Source organism: Sarcophilus harrisii, chromosome 3, assembly GCF_902635505.1.
Source record: "Sarcophilus harrisii chromosome 3, mSarHar1.11, whole genome shotgun sequence".
Lineage (NCBI taxonomy): Eukaryota > Metazoa > Chordata > Mammalia > Dasyuromorphia > Dasyuridae > Sarcophilus > Sarcophilus harrisii.
In genome coordinates, this window is record NC_045428.1 from 534,857,239 (window position 1) to 534,876,767 (window position 19,529).

Sequence of the window (19,529 nt, forward strand, 5' to 3'; positions counted from 1 at the left end):
AAGAAGGGAGGGAGGGAGGGAAGACAGAGAAAGAAAGAAAGGAAGACAGGAATGTTATGCCTCAGTTCTCTTTAACTGTTCTGACTCAGTTTCCCTAAACTAGTTTCCTTTGTCTCAGTTTCCTTAACTGTTCTGTCAAATCCCCTTAGTCGTAAAAACCCACTTTAGTCCATTAAGACTGGGAACCGTTTACTCTAAGGTTATGAATTGCTAGCAAGATAAACAAGAGAGCAGAACTCCTGACCCTCCCCTGTCCTCAAGAATTTACAATATCCCTCTAAAATATTCCAAGATACCTCACTGACATCTTTATCTCTGGGTATTCAGACATCCTGTCTCTGGGCTTTTAGGAGTTATGGTCTCCCCCCCAACCTGACAGAAGCCTTCCCGCTTTTTTGGGGGGGGGGGTCTTTGTCTCTAGGGTTATTTAAAGGAGGGGGCCGCTCTTATTTGGGGCTGCTGCATTCTTTGAGATGACAGCCCTGGGATCAACATGGTTTCCTTGGTCCCAGTATATCTTTATCTCTATCTGACTGGATAATTTGAAACAAGAGTCCTGTCCAGTCAATTATACTCTCCAATTAATAAACTATTGAAAACTCTCTAATCTCTCTCCTGCCTCAGTTTCTCCGGCATTACAGGAAGACAAAAGAAGAAAAAAAGAAGGAAGGAAGGAAAAAAAAAGAGAGGAAGGAAGAAAGAAAGAAAGAGAGAGAGAGAAAGAAAAAGAAAGAAAGAAAGAAAGAAAGAAAGAAAGAAAGAAAGAAAGAAAGAAAGAAAGAAAGAAAGAAAGAAAGAGGAAGGAAGGAAGGAGGGAGGGAAGATGGAGAAAGAAAGGAAGACAGGAAGACAAATGAAGAAAAAAGAAAAGAAGGAAGGAAGGAAAAAAGAGAAAGGAAAGAAGGAAGAAAGAAAGAAAGAGAGAAATTGGCAAGACAAAGAAAGACACAAGTCAGTCTCTGCCCTTGAGAGGTTCACATTCACAGAGTTAAGAAGTGGCAGAGCAGGGGATCAAGTTCAAGTCCTTTGCTTTCCAATTCAGTGTCTGAAAGTCATATATCCATCCCTTCCCCAGTTTCTGTCCCTCCCCATCCTTACAGCATCATGACATGAATAATCAGAACAGATCTGAATTATGAAACACTCACAGGCTGCTCTCCAACTGATCAAGTTTGTGTCCTACTGGCTCTTACTGCAGGATGAAATCAGCAGTCAGACAACAGAAAGTAGAGGCATTGAGAGGACATGTTCCATTGTCTGTTCTGGGTATATTTATCCTCCTCCTTTTTCTATCCCCAGGGAAAACTCAGGCCTCAGGTGCTGGAAGCTGAGTACAGAATCCCAGAGATAACACCAACATCCCCTTCCCTACTCCTCCCATTTCATTTTCTTTCTCTCACTTCCCTCTCCCTTTCTCTCCCTCCTTCCTCTTAATCTACCTACTTTCCCCCTCTGCTCTGACTTTTAGTCTGTTTTACTCTTCGTTTTTCATCCCCATCCCCAGGTTAGTTTATAGACTCAGAGTTCAGTCCCTGATTTTCTATGGTGTATCCCATCAATGTCTCTTTTATAACCTTGACTACTGAGGACTACCAATGTCAGCTTCCCTTATTCCTGATCTGATTTCATCTTCTCTCTTTTCTACTATATCATGGGAATCTGTCTAGAGATTGTCATTTCTTCTATGCTTGGGGCCCAGAACTACACTGCCCTATCCTTACTTCTTAATTTTTTTCTGTAATAAACTAATGTTTAGGAACCCATCAATAACCAAACTGCCATGAGCAATTCTGGTAGCCTTAATTATCAGGGAAGACCTCCTAACAATTAAAACTCATTTATTGATATTTATTTATTTATTTCTATTACAAGCCAGTGTGCCTTAGCACAGTAGGAAGTGCAAGAAAGACAAAAACACACAAAAAGTAGTCTCTGCCCTCACAAGGAGCTTACAATCTAATAAGTAAATAACATATAAATACATACAAAGTGAGTTATATTCAAGACAAATAAGAAATACTTAGAAGAAAGGTTTGAATTAAGGGGGCATGGGAAAGGCTTTCTGGAAGAGATGGGATTTTAATTGGGACTTAAAAAGAAATTAAGGAGGTCTGTAGACAGAGCAGAGAAGGGCCAGCATTCTGAGCATAAGAAAAAGTCAAAGAAAATCCCCAGAGCCAATAAATGAAGTGTGTTTTTTGTGGAACAGTAAAAAAACCAGTGTTTCTGGATGGAAGAGTATATGTCAGGGAATAATAATTTGAGGCAGGCAGATTCACCAGCAGGTTATTATAATTGCCTACACATGGGGGCATTGAGGGCCTGTGAACAGTGGTAGTGTCAGAGGATAGGAGGTGGTGGTATTTAGGTTTAGAAGGAGACCCCAAGAGGTTGGGGTCACAGTTTGGTATCTTGAGATGTCTCGAAAAAATTTGCAGAAAATGTTTGTGGCAGTCCTTTTGTAGTGGCTAGAAACTGGAAATTGAATGGATGCCCATCAATTGGAGAATAGCTGAGTAAATTGTGGTATATGAATGTTGTGGAATATTATTGTTCCATAAGAAACGACCAGAAGGATGACTTCATAGAGGCCTGGAGAGACTTACATGAACTGATGCTAAGTGAAATGGGCAGAACCAGATCATTATACACAGCAACAAGATTATAGAATGATCAACTCTGATGCACATGGCTCTCTTCAACAATGAGATGATTCAAACCACTTCCAATTGTTCAGTAATAAAGAGAATCAGCTACACATAGCATTTCCACTCTTTCTGTTATTGTTTGCTTGCATTTTTGTTTTCCTTCTCAGATTTTTTTTTCTTTCTAGATCCGTTTTCTCTTGTGCAGCAAGATAACTGTATAAATATGTATGTATATATATATATATATATATATATATATGATTTAACATATATATTAACATATTTAACTTGTATTGGACTACCTGACAGCTAGGGGAATGGGTGGGGGGAAGGAGGTAGAAAGTTGGAACAGAAGGTTTTGCAAGATTCAATGTTGAAAAATTATCCATGCATATGTTTTGTAAATAAAAAACAATTTAAAAAAAAGAAAGAATTTGCAGGTTTAAATTCATCTCCAAGTCAAGGGGCAAAGTTTATTGTAATTGTAATGTCAATTGAAGCGGGTTGAGTTTCAAAATGATTTAGCAAAGAATCAGGAGAAAAAAGATAAATTTATAGAACAAATTTAGAGTCCAGAATTTCAAGTTATTTATGAGTAAGACCAGGGGAAACTTTCTCAAAAAGTCTATGAAATGGAGCAGGTCAGACTAGGCCTAAATCACATGATCCCTATCCCAGGGGTCTGCCCAGTCAGAAGATCAGGCCTTAGGCCCAGGTTGCAGGAAGTCACAGGATCTCTAGGCCTAGAAGTCTCTAAAGGTTAGACCCTAGGTCACCTTTAGGAAGAGACAGGAAGTGATGTGATCCACAGAAAGCAGACAATATTGGTAATTATTGGTCAATAAGGGTTACTTCTTTAGTCCATCCAATGAAAAGACTTGTGTCTTTTGCTATTTAACTTCCTGCTTGTCAGGTCAGGCTCATGTTGTGAGCTGAGATGCTTCCCTGGTGTGCTTGGCCCTCTCCCTGTTAGGACTAAATAAATGCTTTCTCTTTGTACCTGAAGATGTCTCTGATTAGTAAATTTGGGGGAGGGTGTCTAGCACTCATCTCACATATTTATGTGCTAGTTTCATGGTTTACTGGTAGGTTTGAGGGGTGGTCTGCTCATTATTGACTCAGTAACTTGGTTATCACTGACCAACAGATTTTCTGACAGTCTGTAATGTTTGTAGGACTATCCTAAGGCCAGAAAACTTAAAATTGACAGATTGTTAGAACAACAGCACTCTAAGATCAGAGGAACTCAGGATCACTGCTATATTTTTCCTAGATGCTGTACCCCATCAGTGATATATTCGAGAGATATTTCAGAGGGGAAAATTGAATGAATTTAGCAATAGATTAAATATGGGGGGTAAGAGATAGTGAAGAGTTCGGGATTGGTCTTGGATTACTGTAAGCCTCAGAAACTGGGAAGATGGTATTGCCTTCTACTGTAATAGAGGAAGGGAGAGAGAGTTTAGGGGGAAAGATAATGTTTGGTTCTAGACATGTTCAATTAAAGTCATCTAATGGACATCTAGTTTGCGATGTCTGAGAGGCCTTTATAATGTGATCTATGATATGGGGTTTTTCACTAAATGATGGCAGGTACCAAAAGCTGGGATTTGGTCATGTGAAGAATTCACATTGGCCGTTCTGTGTGGCAAGGGTAGATTTATTTAGCAGAATAGGTTACAGACAAAATGAAGGAATACAATAGAGATCAGGAATGGTAAATAGGAAACAGAGTCAGTAAATAAAGTGTGAAAGACAAGTATCTCATGAAATTGGGGCATGCTGTTAGCTGGCAGGCTAAATTCTGAAAGGGACTTAGCACCCTAAAAAAGTTAGTTAGCTGTAAGGAGAAGTAGAACTAAGAAGCATAGTGGAGTTAGGGGAGATAACACAGGGGATGGGAGGAGGAAGGGCAGCGAAGGGGGGATAAGGAGAAATATACCAGGAAGGCAGTGACAAAGTCAGGGGTCATAAGTTATTTTATAGGGAAATTTTAGCCTCAGAGTTTTGACTTATCTTGGATTTCCAACTGGATTACCTTTAGACCAAAGAACTAAAATGACTTTTTATTATCAGAACTTTCTTATTGCTTGCTAATGGGATTAATTTTTATCAATTTTTTTGCTAACCACACCTAATATTGAAGACCTCATCATTTTCCCCTTTTTTTAATTTTTAATTTCCTTTCTCTGAAACAAAGTTTGTGCCTCTTTAGAATCTGGCATATGTTTCGCAGTCAGCGGGCTTTCTGGTTCTCAGTGTATCTCTAGGTCTAGGAAAAACTAAGCTGCCTTTGTCCATTTGTGCATTATACCATTTGTTTTCTCTGGACCTTAATTCAAACCATTTGCCTTCAAATAAGTATGTTATGTAGGAACACGTGGCCATTCTGAAGTTTTTCTCTCTGTGCCAATAGTATATAGAGAGCACTAATAAAATAGTTTTGATTTAGAGGTTGTCAAACCTATTTTTGCAAGAGGGGATAACTGTTCTTAGATCTTTTCTGAAGTTGAGTTTATCATTCCATAGTTCCCTATTAGGAAGGATCACCTTCCAAAACTATTTAGTAACTTGGATAGTGTAAGAAAAGTACAGTAAAGTTTGCCAGCCTCACCCAAATCCATAATTTGCATAGGCAATGCTGAACATGATTGTGTGGGTTGAAAAGAACTAAAAGAATTTTTTCATCTCAAGTCAAATAGCATACCAAAATCAGGGAGTGGGAAATGGTGACTCAAGACAGAAACAACAGAGTTTAAATGACAGAATTCAATATAATGAATAATAATAATAGCCTTTGTGTAACAACCAAGAATTGCAAAATGCTTTACAAATATTATCCTTATTTTATTGTCATAACAACTATTATTATCAACATTTTTACAGACAAGGAAGTTATGTGATTTATTTTCTTAATATCACATAATTTAGAAGTGTCTAATTTTAACTCAGATCTTCCTGACTCCAGATCCAATTCTCTGTTTACTGTGTCACCTAGCAAATTTGAAGAGACATTAAAGGTCAATTAGCCCCATGTCCTCATTTTTTTTTTAAAGTAAGGAGTGATAAATTCCAGATCTGAAATCAGGAAGGATTCTGGTTATATGGCAGAATAGGTTGGCAAATTTCAAACTGTCCAGATTTCCCCCACAAATAAAATAAATTTGTGCCTCAGGGCAAACATAAACTGGAACAAAATCAAGAAGACTTGGGGCAGAACCATTGTCCTCCTGATACAACCAGAGAAGATCTGGCACTGAGATTAAACTGCCTAAAGTGCAAATACCCTCAAGCTAGCTCAGCAGAATCATCAAGTGAACTATTCACAAGAAAGTAAAGAAAAAATGGACATTCATGAATATAATTTTTTCTACTAATATATATATATATATATATATATATATATATATATATATATATATATATATTTTTTTTTTTTTCCTTGATCTGGTAATTTGTTGTTAGATATTTTGAATCATCCCTGATGTTCTGCTGGGCACATGACAATATTCTCTTTTGTTTTGCTTTATTTTGTTTTGTATTTGGTTTTGGTTTTATTTTTTCTTACTCTTTTTTCAAATAAAATAAATTGAAAAAAAAACAAAAAAAAAAAAGGAATTCCCCACCCCCCCCCCCCAAAAAAACAAACAAACAAACAAACAAAAAACAAACAAAAAAACACAGGATCTGAAATCAGGTCTTCTGATTTCAAATGCATCAGCTTCTTGAAGATCCTAAATATTTCTCTGGCTGAGTATGAGTCAAAAAAAGAAAAAGGAAAAAAGAAGAAGCTTTCAAATAGACCCTAATGCTATGAATTGAGATATCTTTTCTACTCAGAATCCACTGAGTAACTGCATTTCAATGAGTTACCAGAAGGTGGCAGGAGAAAGCAGAAGATGGCAGATGGCTCATAAGTAGATGCTACTTAGCAGAAATCTCACCAGGTGAGACTAGAGGAAGAGAAGCAGGTGACCACAGCAAGGACAATAGCACAATATTGAATATGATTGAATGGTATCACTGGACCAACAGATGACAATAGTGACACAAATAGCAGCATCAGGCAAGGAGAGAGATTTTTGTATGGATACCACTCTATTTTTATTTGCCCTATGTCCAATGCTATTCCAGTTCTTCTAAGCATCTAACAATTTAGGTATTAGTGAACCCCCTTCAGTCACTTAAAATCTTGTTTCCTCAGTTTCCTCAAATGTAAATGGAGATAATGAGGACACCGATCTTGCAGAGTTGTTGTGAAGCAAATGAGACAAAAATTGTAAAATATTTAGTACAGTGACTGGTATGTAGTAAGCACTATATAAATATTAGCCATTATTATTATTATTATTATGTCATCTATTTTAAGTACATATTGACCTAAGAAGTTGGATATGGATATTAAAATCAAGACTTCCAAGAAAAGAGAAGGCCAAGACCATGCAAAGAGGAGGTTCATGACAATGTTACCTATATGAATGAATGGATCCACTAGACGACACACCTGTATTCCCAAGACACCCTTGGCTAGAAGCCCTATCTCTGTTCTGGGTACTCAGAACATTCATTTGGTCTAAGAATATGACTGTTAATGACACCATAGTGTCAGAGCTATGTTTTCAAAGCCATAGATAGCCATAAGAATAATCCTAAAACCTTATGGAGGCATCATAAGTAGCACTGGAACCAACCAACTCTATTAATAAGATCCAGTACTGCTAGAATGTTTGTGTCCCATGTTTTTAGAATGAACTAGCATCAATCATATGAATTTACTGGGTTGTAAGATCATAGATTTATAACCAGAAACAATTATATCAAACTTTTCATTGTCCAAAGAAGTTAAGGTACATATAAACAGAAATAGAGCTGGAATTCGAAATAGCTTTTCTGCCTCCAAATCCAGTGTTCTATCTACTAGAGACATGAACATCCATATACAAATATACTATTATCTTATTCTACTTTTTGTAATGTCTCTTGTTTTTCTTCTCCTTTTCCCCCTCCCTTCAATTCCCTAATCTCTGTACTCAATTATATTTAATCCCTGGTGTTTTCAAGAACTCTTTAGCCTCACCTATTTCCAGAGCTGGTCCATTTTATATTCCCATTGGAGTTGTGACAGCTGATGTGGTTCTATCAGGCTGGAGGGTGGAGAGGAAGAAAATGAGGCAATAAGGACACACTCACAAAACAGGATAAATAGACCACTTATCAGTCTTATCAGTCTCAGAACTGACCTCATTGGAGAGGCAGGTGGGTTCTTGTAAGTCTAGGAGAGTAGAAAGGAGGGGGATGGCTAAAGTAAACTTTGAGAGGTTTAGGGGGAAAAGTTTTGTGATGAAATGAGGTAGGGTCTGAGGTAGAAATGAGGTACATGAAGGCATGTACCTCAGGTCTGCAGCTATAGAGCCCTTAGGACAAGGGGATAATGGCTGTGCTCTTAGGTTTTCAGAGTTTCTAGAGAAAGAATAACTTCCTAGTGAATTACTGAAGAGAGAAGGAAATTTGAGATTGGAGTGATTTTTGGCCTTGTATCAGAATTGAACTACCTGGTCAGTCAGTAGACTTATTAAGTGCCTACTGTATGCCAGGCATTGAGCTAAATGCTAAAGATACAAACAATAGCAAAAAACAGACTTTGTTTTCAAGGAGATCACAATGCAATGAGGGAGACAACACAACATAATTACAAAAAAGGTATATGGACAATAAATTTTGGGGAAAGCATTAAGGTTAAGGAAAACTAGGAAAGACTTCTTGCAGAAAGTTGACATTTAAAGGAAGTCAGGGAAGCAAGAAGTCAGACATAAGGAAGAAGAGTATTCCAGAAATGGAAACAACCAGTAAAAACATTGAGAGTCATGAAATGAAATATCATGTGAGAGGAATGGCAAGGAATGTAATTAGAGCACAGAATATATTGAGAAGAGTAAGGTGTAAGAAGATTGAAAAAGGTAAGAAGCAGCCAAATTATGAAGAACTCTAAAAGGCAAAGAATTTTACATTTGGCCCTGAAGGCTTTGGGAACCATTAGTTTGGAGTGAAGAAGAGTGATGTGATACAATTAAACTTATGTTTTAGGAAAACCAATTTTTCCAACTGAGTGAAGAATGGACTTAAGGCAGAAAGACCAAGAATTTATTGCAAATTACTACTAAAGCAGTAGTCTATCATAATATCCTGCCAACATAAAGTAATGAGGACCTGTATCAAGGTAATGTCAGCATCAGTTGAGAGAAAGGAACATTTATAATTGATAATATGACGATTAAAATGACATAACTTGACAACTAATTGAATAAAAAGGGTGAGAGGAGGTAAGAGTGAAAAGTCATGAGCCTAGATAACTGGAAGAATTGTCTTACTTTAGGCAGTAAAAGAGAAGATAGGATAAGGGGAGGGTTGCCTGGTGGACTGGGAATGGTCAGATAAGAAGAGAGAACCAAGAGAAAACACTATCACAAAAACATAGAGAAAAAGAAACTATCAAAAGAGAAGAGGGTAATCAGTAGTGTCATATGCTCTAGAAAGGTCAAGAAGGATATAAAGTGAAGCAAGTCATTGGAGCATAGACATCAAATAAACACATAACAATTAAATAAAGGAGATTAAATGAGCAAATCCTGGGGTGAAGAGAACCCAGAAAGAGCAGTGTTCACCTCCAAAGATGGATCTCTTTATTGATGGAGTTTTGTAGACAGAGGGAGATCAGAGATCATCATATCACAACAATAGGTGGTCTGCATATAGGGCCACCCCTATATATGAGTCCCTGAACCATTGGCTAAAAAAGGAACCTCTTTTCCTAGAGCCATCTCTCTGGCAAGAACTCTTGGGGATTGCCGACTGCTTAGAATAAAGGTAGGGAATGAAGTGATTCATATGTCCCCTTCCAGCCTTTCTTCCAATCCTAGATACTTTCCATCTTCTCATACAGTTTTTTGCTCCTTCCAAAGCTTTCTCTATATTCATCTCTTACAGAAAGCCTTCCCAGTTTAACTCGGTTTAATTCCAAATGGCTAAGTCATCACAGCCTCCCTACAGGCACATATAGTAAACTATGAATGTGTTTGTGTTCTTCTGAGACAATATGGTATATTTTAATGAGCTAAGTATCACAAAATAAAATCGAAGCACCTGATTCCCTGTTGTGCTACCAAGGATAATTTCTGATAAGCTCTTAACCTTTTTGTTTGAATGTCATGGATACCCTTTGACAATTTGATGATGTCTATGAACCCCTTCTCAGAGCAATATATAATAATAAATAAATAAAAGAAAAAATAAATAGAAATAGTAATAATAAATATAACATAATGCAATTCAAAGGAAACTAATTATATAGAAATACAATTATCTAACTAACTATAGAGGTAAAGAGTTTGGGCAAGAATATGGGGATAAGGAGAAAGATGAGAAAGAATCACTAGAAAGAAAATTGAAAGCTATGAAGAAAAAAACATTGAAGATAGTCTTGGGAGGGGAAGAAAAACCAGGTTTTGTTGTTTATTGAGTCATTTTCAATCATATACAATTTTTCATGATCCTTTTGGATTTTTCTTGGTAAAAGTATTAGAGTGGTTTACCACTGAGACAAAAAGAGTTAAGTGAGTTGCCTAGAGTCATATGGCTAGTATTTGAGTCTGTATTTGAATTTGGGTTTCTTGACTCCCAGCCTGGAGCTCTACCAAACTGCACTTATCCCTAAGGAATGGATTTCTAAGCCCAAAAGCTCTTTAGGAATGAAGTTTCATATCTGTCTCCCTCTTTACCTTTGAGAGCCCCAGGAAAAAGCCCAGGCATAAATTCTCAAAGCATGGAAGGTACTTTTGATGCTTTTTAGATGCTTGGTCTTAGAAATTTCATTCTTCAGTTTTCAGGTTTAATCTAAGGCAACCAACTAGATTTCCTTCTTGTGGCATTGTGAGTCTGTGTTCTTCTGCCCATATAACTAAATTTCATTTCTATTCCTTGCAATAAAAACATCAAGAGAATATGAAGATGGCATAGGATTTACACTACCTCACAAAAATCATAGCATCACACAGAAAGTAACTGTCTGAGGTGGAATTTGAATTCAGGTTCTCCTGATTTTAGATCCAGTGCTACTGTCCACTGCTGGACCTATCCATAACACTAAACTGCCACTCATTCAGATCAAAATTTAACTTGAAACATAGGTTATACTCAAAGCTCAAAAAAGATATTCTTTTCCATTTAGCTTATCATAAGCCTTCTTGATCCTTGTTGACCAAGTAACATTGAGTTCTTAGCTAGTCATTGAACCTATCTATACAAATACCTGCAGTAATAAAGAATACATGGATGTAGGTGGTGGACAAAGAAGGGAATTCACCCCACAGGGATACAAAGGAGTTTTGGTAGGTGTTAGAGAAAAGAAGAGAGAAGCCCTGCCTGCCTAGAACAGAAAATCCAAGCCTCACACAAATTCCTCACACTGTAAGTTCTCCCTTCCCTTTATGGAATGCTTATCTATCTCACTCTACTTTCTTGTGGGTAATAATTGTCAATGCAATTGATTCCAGCTATTCACCCTATTTTTACTTCATCAGGAAGAGGAGATAGATTATGAGAGATTACCCATGAATTCCTTGATCAGTGAAACAGCCTTTACTTTTGAGGAATTCTCTATGAGAGGGAACTAGGGGAATTGGTTCCAATACGTGGTAAATCCAAGTCTATGTAGAAATTATATATTTTTTGAAATTCTGTTGCATTTTCTTTAAAGTATTTTAAAATGTATTTTCTGGGAAAATTATTTTTTCTAAAAGATAAGCAAATTTAGGAATTAGCTGGAGTTTTTCAGAGCTTATCTAGATGACTTTGTGAAGAGAGTTCTGGGTCTGGAGTGACAAAGATCTGAGTTTAAATATAGTCTCAGATATTTATTAGCTGTAGGCAAAAAAGAAGGAAATGATAAACCATTCAGGTTTCTTTGGCAGGAAAATTCCAGGGACTGGATGGGGTCAGACACAACTAAGTGACTGAACCATAACAAAAGGAATGAATTCTATGGAAATTTAAAATTGCCTAGGAGGAAATGGGGAAAGAAAGGGATTTCTCCTTTAACAGATAAAATCTGGTCTTTCATAGGATCAGAAAAATTCTTCTCCTGATTGGAAAAATATACACACACATATCTGTCTGTCTGTCTATCTGTCTATCTATCTATCTATCTATCTGTCTGTCTGTCTATCTACAGACATACATTTTAAAGTATTTGACCCAAACTCAGAATAATCAGTATTGCTAATGACCATTTAAAAAGGTAACAATCCTTTCTTTTATCCATTTAAAATTGTCATATGGATCAGAAAGCCACTAACAGAAAATTAATTCACCAATGAATATTTCAGAATTGATGGACTAGATAGTTAGACAAATGAAGCATTTGAGGTTTTAAGTGGAGATTTAAGGAGGTAACAATGCTTCTTTGGGAGACAGACAGATCAAAAGGTGAATTGAAATTTCCTGAAAGTGTGATAGAAGATAGTTTGATACTAAGATTCTTATTTCAGTAATTCAAAAGATTAGCAATTTCATCAGTGTCAGTAATTCCTCTATTGATGAAAATCCAGATATGACCTCATGAGTTATTCTAGACAAAAAAACACCTCTCAATGAGCTTGCTTTCACTAAATTAAGCTGATCTTCAAAAGACAGAAATAATGTGTGTCCTAAGGAAAACATTCTGTATCTTCTTAATTTGGTAAGCCCTGTTTCCATTTCACTGGCACACTCTTTGAGAACTAAGGTTTAATAAGGAAGTATTAAAATGTGCCTATTAATATTTCTCTAAATCACATATAAAATTATACTTTGCCTTAAATCACTAAATATGTAGGACTACTAAAGATTGAGTCATTTATATATGTACATATATGTGTGTGTACATATATACATATATATGCTTTGTAAAAAATGAATAGAAAAATAAATAATTGGCTTAAGTGTACTTTTTGATTCACTTGTTGGGAAAGTTCAACTAGCTGATCCATGATGTTAAGCACTAGTACCTCTATTATTTAATTGACTCTTCCATGACTTACATGCACAATGCTTAAATGTGTTTATCAAACCCCAGATTCCTTCCTGAATACTTCTCAAAGACCTGGCATTGGGGATGATATTCAACAGTAGTTACTTCACACCAGAGACCTTCTTCCTCACAGGCCTCCCTGGACTGGAGGCTGTCTACCCCTGGCTCGCCATCCCCTTTGGCTCCATGTACTTTGTGGCCCTTGTTGGCAACAGCCTGATTCTAGTAGTGATCCATGGCAATCCCTCCCTCCATCAGCCTATGTATTTGTTCCTGGGTATGCTGGCCTTCTCTGAGCTTGGAGTCTCTGCCTCTACACTACCCACTGTGATGAGCATCTTTCTCTTTAATGCCAATGAGATCAGCTTCAATGCCTGCTTGTTCCAGATGTTCTCCATCCACTCTTTCTCTATCATGGAGTCAGCCGTCTTGCTGGCCATGTCTGTAGATCGATTTATAGCCATCTATAGCCCCCTGCGCTATACAGCCATCCTAACTCTACCCCGCATTGCCCGCACAGGAGTTGCCATTGCAGTAAAGAGCGTGGTGATCATGTTTCCCCTGCCATTCCTTCTGAGGCGCCTGCCCTTCTGTGGCCACGATACCCTATCCCATTCCTACTGCCTCCATTCAGACCTGATCCAGTTGCCCTGTGGGAATACGCGTCCCAATAGCATTCTTGGACTATGTATTGTCACCTCCACTTTTGGACTGGACTCATTGTTGATTGTCATTTCTTATGTTCTGATCCTCCATACAGTGCTGGGCATTGCCTCTGGGGAAGGTAGGCGCAAGGCTCTCAACACATGTGTGTCACACATATGTGCTGTGCTTGTGTACTATGTGCCCATGATTGGGGTAGCTATGGTCCATCGCTTTGTGAAACATGCTGCTCCTGCTGTCCGTCTCCTCCTGGCCAACGTCTATCTCCTAGTGCCCCCTGTAGTCAACCCAATTGTCTACAGCATCAAGACCAAGCAGATCCGTCATGGATTGGTCCAGATTCTGCTCCAGAAAAAATGTTCATGATAGTAGATTTTGGAAGGAAAGACCCCAACTGGCAAAGCCTGTGCCCAAGAGGTCAATTCTAAAATCAGAGAATGAGGCAATGGAAGTTCTCTTTTCCTAGTAAAAGCACATAGTGGGCAGGATCCCCTCAGTAGGATCAAAGGATCAATGAGACATGAGTCTATAACACAGATTGGAATGGCTTCTCTATGACTGATTTTGAATTAGGTATTTAGGAGAGAAATAAAAGAAAGTCCACAGTATTTTCTACTTCTGAGAAGCCTCTAATCCAGTCAGTCAATACACACTTATTAAAAACTTATGTGCCAAGCACTCTGCTGAGGGCTTTGGATAGAGAGAAAGGTAAAAGACATTCCTGCTCTGGTGGGAGTCACAGTCTAATGGTGGAGACCACCCACAATCCAAATGGTCATATTGAAAAAGTCCCAATCTCAGGAATGCAATGTAGTCCCTACCTGACAGAATTCTTGTTCTAACAAAGGAGACATAGTTATGCTCTCTGGAATTTCTGGTCAAAGAAGGAGCTGCTGCCATTTCTTCAGGGAGCCCCTTCCTCCTTCTCTGCTTTTTAAAAATCACTAATATCCTTCAAATTCCATGTGAAATATCTCTTCTCACATGTCCTCACTACTTCCTCTAGCAAGCAGCACCTCCCCCTATCTCAACATTACTCTGTATTTATTGTGCCTATGTTTCCAATATAGCTCTATATTGTAAATGTTATCTCTCCCAATATTCTGTTAGTTCCTTCAATTTGGTATACTTAGTGCCTAGAGCAATTCTTAATACAAAAGAGGAACTACTTAATTTTTTGGATTGATTGACAAGAATCTAACCAAAAGAAACCTTGGGTCCAATGAATGAATCGTACTCCCTATCCTTAATAGTAATTACTAACATTTATATAATACTTTTTACAAATATTTTCTCATTTGATCACTCCGACAATTCTAGAGAGCAAATGCTATTATTATCCTGATTTACAGATAAAGAAATTGAAGCAGAGATTGCATAACTTGTTCAGAGTTATACAATTATTGTTGCAGACAGTTTTAGAACACTGATCTTCCTAAACCCATGTAGTCCTCTATCCACTGCTCCACCTAACTTTCTTCCTTATAGAGTCTCCAGTCAGATAGGCTAACTTCCTTTAGGAGTCAGTATTTTGATGGATCCCCTATTCTTCTATTTGGTAAACTTATTTTCTCTGAGGTTTTAATGATTGATAATATTAAAATATGTTAGGTCTCCTCAGGGGTGCTTGAATTTCCATTTTTTTTGTTTCCTTACATTTAGTGATTATTTCCTCATAAGAGGTCTCTTGCAATAAAATAAAAAAGTTAAATAAAATTAACTTCATGCAAAAGTTCATATAACATGTCATATTTGTTGCAATCCCCATCTTTCTATTTTTAATTAGCAAGAATCTATTTTCTCATTTATTTTTCTCTCTCAACTTATTTGAGAAAAATGGAAAAAAATAATAAAATTTCTTATAATAAATATTAATAGTCAAGCAAAAAAAAATTCCCCAATGGATGCACACACAAACACATACATATAAATGCATTTGTCTCATTGTGCATCCTAAAATCTAGTACCTCTTTGTGACGGAAAACATATTTCAATGTTCTAATAGGTCTTATGGAATCATGAATTGTCATTAGATTGAGTATAGCATATGACTTTCAATATTGTTTGTTTTTAGTGTTGTTGTCAATGTACAATTATTATCCTGGTTCTGCTAGCTTCATTATCACTTTATATTGTCTTCAAAATTATTAAATTTTTATAATATTTATGTTTTGGCATTAATTCCATTTTTGCTCACTGTAGTCTGCATCAATTCATATAAGTTCATATCCTTACACAGAATAATTCTTTTTTTCTTCTGTTTGTGATCTCTACTTCTACCTTTTGTCTCATTTTGATCGCTGAAAGAGTCCTAGATTGGCAGTTAGAAAGCATGATCCCCAGGGACTGATGGTATCACTAGCTATCTGTGACATCATTTATCTATGAGCCTTAGTTTTCTTCTCTATTAATTAAAAGAGAGGGAGTATGTCCTTTATCTTTGGTTCTAAGGTACAATAAACCTATGAATCAGAGAAGAGTGAAGAAACAAAAAGTTTTGCCTATAATAAAACATGTTGAATTGTTGAGAAGTGAGTTGAAAGTATTAAAGAAAAGGCTGAATGATCCCATAAAATATGCTGCCCTTATCTTGGATGGGAGGTTGGACTAGATATTTCTGATGAATTTTGATTTTGATCCTATAAAATTCTTCAACTTTATGTCCATAGTCTTTACTGTTATCTCATATATCCCTCCTCCTGTTCTTAATCATAAGTAGCACATACTCAGGCAATTTAGATGCTAAATCTACATGATGGCACTAAGAGAAATCTGTTGATACAAATTCTTTAGAAATAGGACAATTAAAGGTATGTAATTCAGTCAACATGATCTATCTTGACTTGGTCTAACTCATAAAACTGAGTTTCACATTGGATTTGTTTCAATCACAGATCAGTGAACTACTTCTTAGCCTTGATCCATATGGGACATTATTCCTGGTCCTTTCTTGCTGGGTTTTGTAAACATTTTATATATGCTATCTCATTTGATCCTCTGTGCAGTATTTTCACTAACGTGTTGAATGAAAGTATAAATGGAATTCTTGTCAAATATGTAAATGACAGAAAGCATTATGGGAAAGCTAACAGGTCAGATGTCAAAACCAGAAACCCCAAATTCTTCCACTACTACTAGAATATTGAGTCAAGTCAAATCTAATAGGATGTCATCAAACAGGAACAATGTAAAGTCCTACATTTGGACCACTTGTGTGAAAGCTAAAAAAAACCTATAAAGGAAATGATATCATGAATAGAAGTTATGTGAAGAAATACAAGAACTGAAAAACTCCAAATAAAGAAAATAAATCAAGGCAATCTGGGGACCTCAGAAATCAATTTATAAACTCATGCAAGCATAAATCTAGAGTTGAAAGGACATTCCAAGTTTATCTAGCACAAATATTTATTTTATATATGAAGAACCTAAGGCCAAGAGAAGGGAAGTGACCCATAGTCACAAAGTATTATCAATTTAGACCTAGAAGACATCAAAGGGATCATCTAAGCAAAATTCCTAATTTTATAGTTGAGGAAACTGAAATTAAGAGAAATGAAATGACTTGCCCAAGAACACTCAGGTAAGTAAGCATCAGGAACAAGATTTGAACACAAATCTTCTGACATAAAATTCAACTCCCTTTCCACTGAACCATATGATCCATCCAATCTCTCCCATAGTACAGGAATCTTCTCTACAATATTCCTGACAAAGAGGTGATCATCAAGTCTCTGTTTGAATACTCCCAATATTTTTTTCCAGGTATGGAACAATCATGAACACCTTATCCCAATTCAATATGAAAACCTCACATAAAAAAAAAAAAAGTTATTTAGAACTTTTTTGTCTGACATTGAGCTTCTTGTTTTATTTTCATGACACCTTCCTTTTCTAATCCTAATTTTAGCCTAGCTATTCTCTCAATATCATTGTGTCTCCATGATCAGAGTGAGTCATTATCTAGATAATTGATCCCCAGACGAGTAGAAGATTCTGTTTTGAAGGCTTTTCTTTTTTCAGTCTACTCTATACCTTGGAGGTTTCACACACTTTTATGGACTCATATAAAATGAAGCTCTTTGCCCACCTTTACATGCCTAGAGGGAAGGAGACACAAATGTCAAAACAGCAGGGACCTACTTATAGAGTTTCCAAAGAGTCTCCTTTTCTTTTGGTAAGTATCTATGATCCAGATTTTGGGACCAAGCCTTCTTGGAACTAGTCCTGCATCCTAATATCCATCACAGTTCCCATTCTTAGCCTCACATCTTAATTCTTACATATCTCTTAGATTTTGTCTTTGCTGGAAAAGAGGATACAACTTTTCCCTATCTCTTCCCCTCATAGAAGATACAGAAGGACCTGATTGAGACTGAAAAAGAATTAAAAAAGGACTCCTGTCTAGGATTCAGGAAACCCAGTTCAATTAGGGAGCTGCTGAAAAGAATGAGGAAGAGGATAAAGAAAGAGAGTAGAACAAGGAAATGTGAAAAGGGAAAAAAAGGATAGGGGAATTATTAGCAAGTTTGGTTGTTAGAGGGATTTTTTGTTTGTTTTGTTTTTGGGAATGGGGCAGTACTAACTTCTGAAGCATTGCTGGAGTATTTCTGTTCCTCTTTAGAGCACTCCAAACTACCCTCTGATTCCAGTTTGAAATTGTTTTCTCCATAGACACCTGAAACTTGACTCAGCAGTACTGAATGCAATATCACCCCAGGTTATTTTGAGTTCTCTCTCTGTGTCTTGATAAAGTCCAAGGAATGCTCCAGTGTTCAAGTTTTTCTAAGTTATTTGCCTCTAATTAATCAACATCCCAAGATCTCCACAACTGGCTTTGAATAACATTCTTTCTGGTTATCCAGTTGAATGTAAATTTCTGTGAGAGCAGAGACTATTTTTCTTTTTATCTTTGCATCCCTAGCTATGATAAATAGGTAGATAGAGTGTGTGTGTGTGTGTGTGTGTGTGTCTGTGTCTGTGTCTGTGTGTGTTTTATGGCTATAAATTGCTTTGTATACCTTAAATCACTTAGCCCTCATAATAAATATGTGAAATACTTCACATGTATGTACCACCACATATATAACTCTGTTTCTCATTGAGTGGGGAGGGATGGGAGGGAGAAGAAAAATTTGGAACTCAATTAAAAAAAAAAAAGAATGTTAAATAAATAAGTACATGCATTAGTATCAGTAATTTCCTTTTTTACATGTGAGGACACAGGTTCAGAGTGATGAATGTCACATAAGCAGTAAGTGGGAGAACTGTTCCTCATATTCAAGCATTCTGACTCTTGAGAGCTAACTTAACACAGTATCTAGGACATAGTTAAGTTTTTGATAAATGCTTTTTTCTTTATGCCTTTCTTTTTTCTTTTTTCCATTCTTTTCCCATTCTCTTGTTTCTTTCCTCATTCTTATTTATATCTCTTTTTTTTCTCTTATACAAAACTGTTTCTCATAAAATAGGAAAGATACTATGGAGTGGTAACATTCTAATGTTCTAAAACTTAAGTCCAGCATCACCCTCTTTTGATTTTTGGATCAGACTTTGAAGACCATCATGTATGTTTAACTATAGGATCCCAATGGGAAAGGGAATAATCAATTATTTGCAGGCACTATGCTAATCCTCACAACCACCGTATATGAGGGAACTGCTGGTAGGTTCCTTCATATTACAGTTGAGGAAACTGAGGTAGATAGAGATTAAGTGACCTGCCAAGGGACACATAGCTAGTAAGTATCAGAAAAGATTTAAATTTAAATCTTTCTGACTCCAGGTTTATCATTCTATCCACCATGCTCCCTAGTAGCCTTGGGATGAGACTCTCTCTACTCCTTTCCTTTCATCTGCCCTCTCTGGACACCCCGTGCATAAGATCACAGATTTCTATATGAACATTTCTTTGTAGATTAGTTAATCCAAACTTCTCATTTGACCATTGTAGAACCAGAGAAGTTCACTGATTTATATAAGATCATATAGACAGTTAAATGAAAGAGGGAGAATTTGAAATCTACTCCTCTGGTTCCAAAGTCAGTGTTCTTTACAGTGAGCCCACAGGAATCCTGTTGGCAATAGTCCCTGGCTGATTAACATTTTGCTTACAATCCTTTAGGAAACTCTGGTCTTATAGGACAAGTTCTGCC

At 36.8% G+C, this 19,529-nt stretch overlaps 1 protein-coding gene across 1 annotated transcript; it reads left to right on the forward strand.

The window, feature by feature from the left end:
- Window positions 1-12,795: 12,795 nt before the first annotated feature.
- LOC100927334 (olfactory receptor 51A4-like) lies at window positions 12,796-13,740 on the forward strand. Its single transcript, XM_003764841.1, has one exon. It carries the CDS (start codon window positions 12,796-12,798, stop codon window positions 13,738-13,740), a length of 945 nt encoding a protein of 314 aa, XP_003764889.1.
- Window positions 13,741-19,529: the final 5,789 nt, after the last annotated feature.

Bases quoted from the DNA above. Each gene is read 5' to 3' on its own strand.
- LOC100927334 (XM_003764841.1), top strand. From the start codon at position 12,796: ATGATATTCAACAGTAGTTACTTCACACCAGAGACCTTCTTCCTCACA.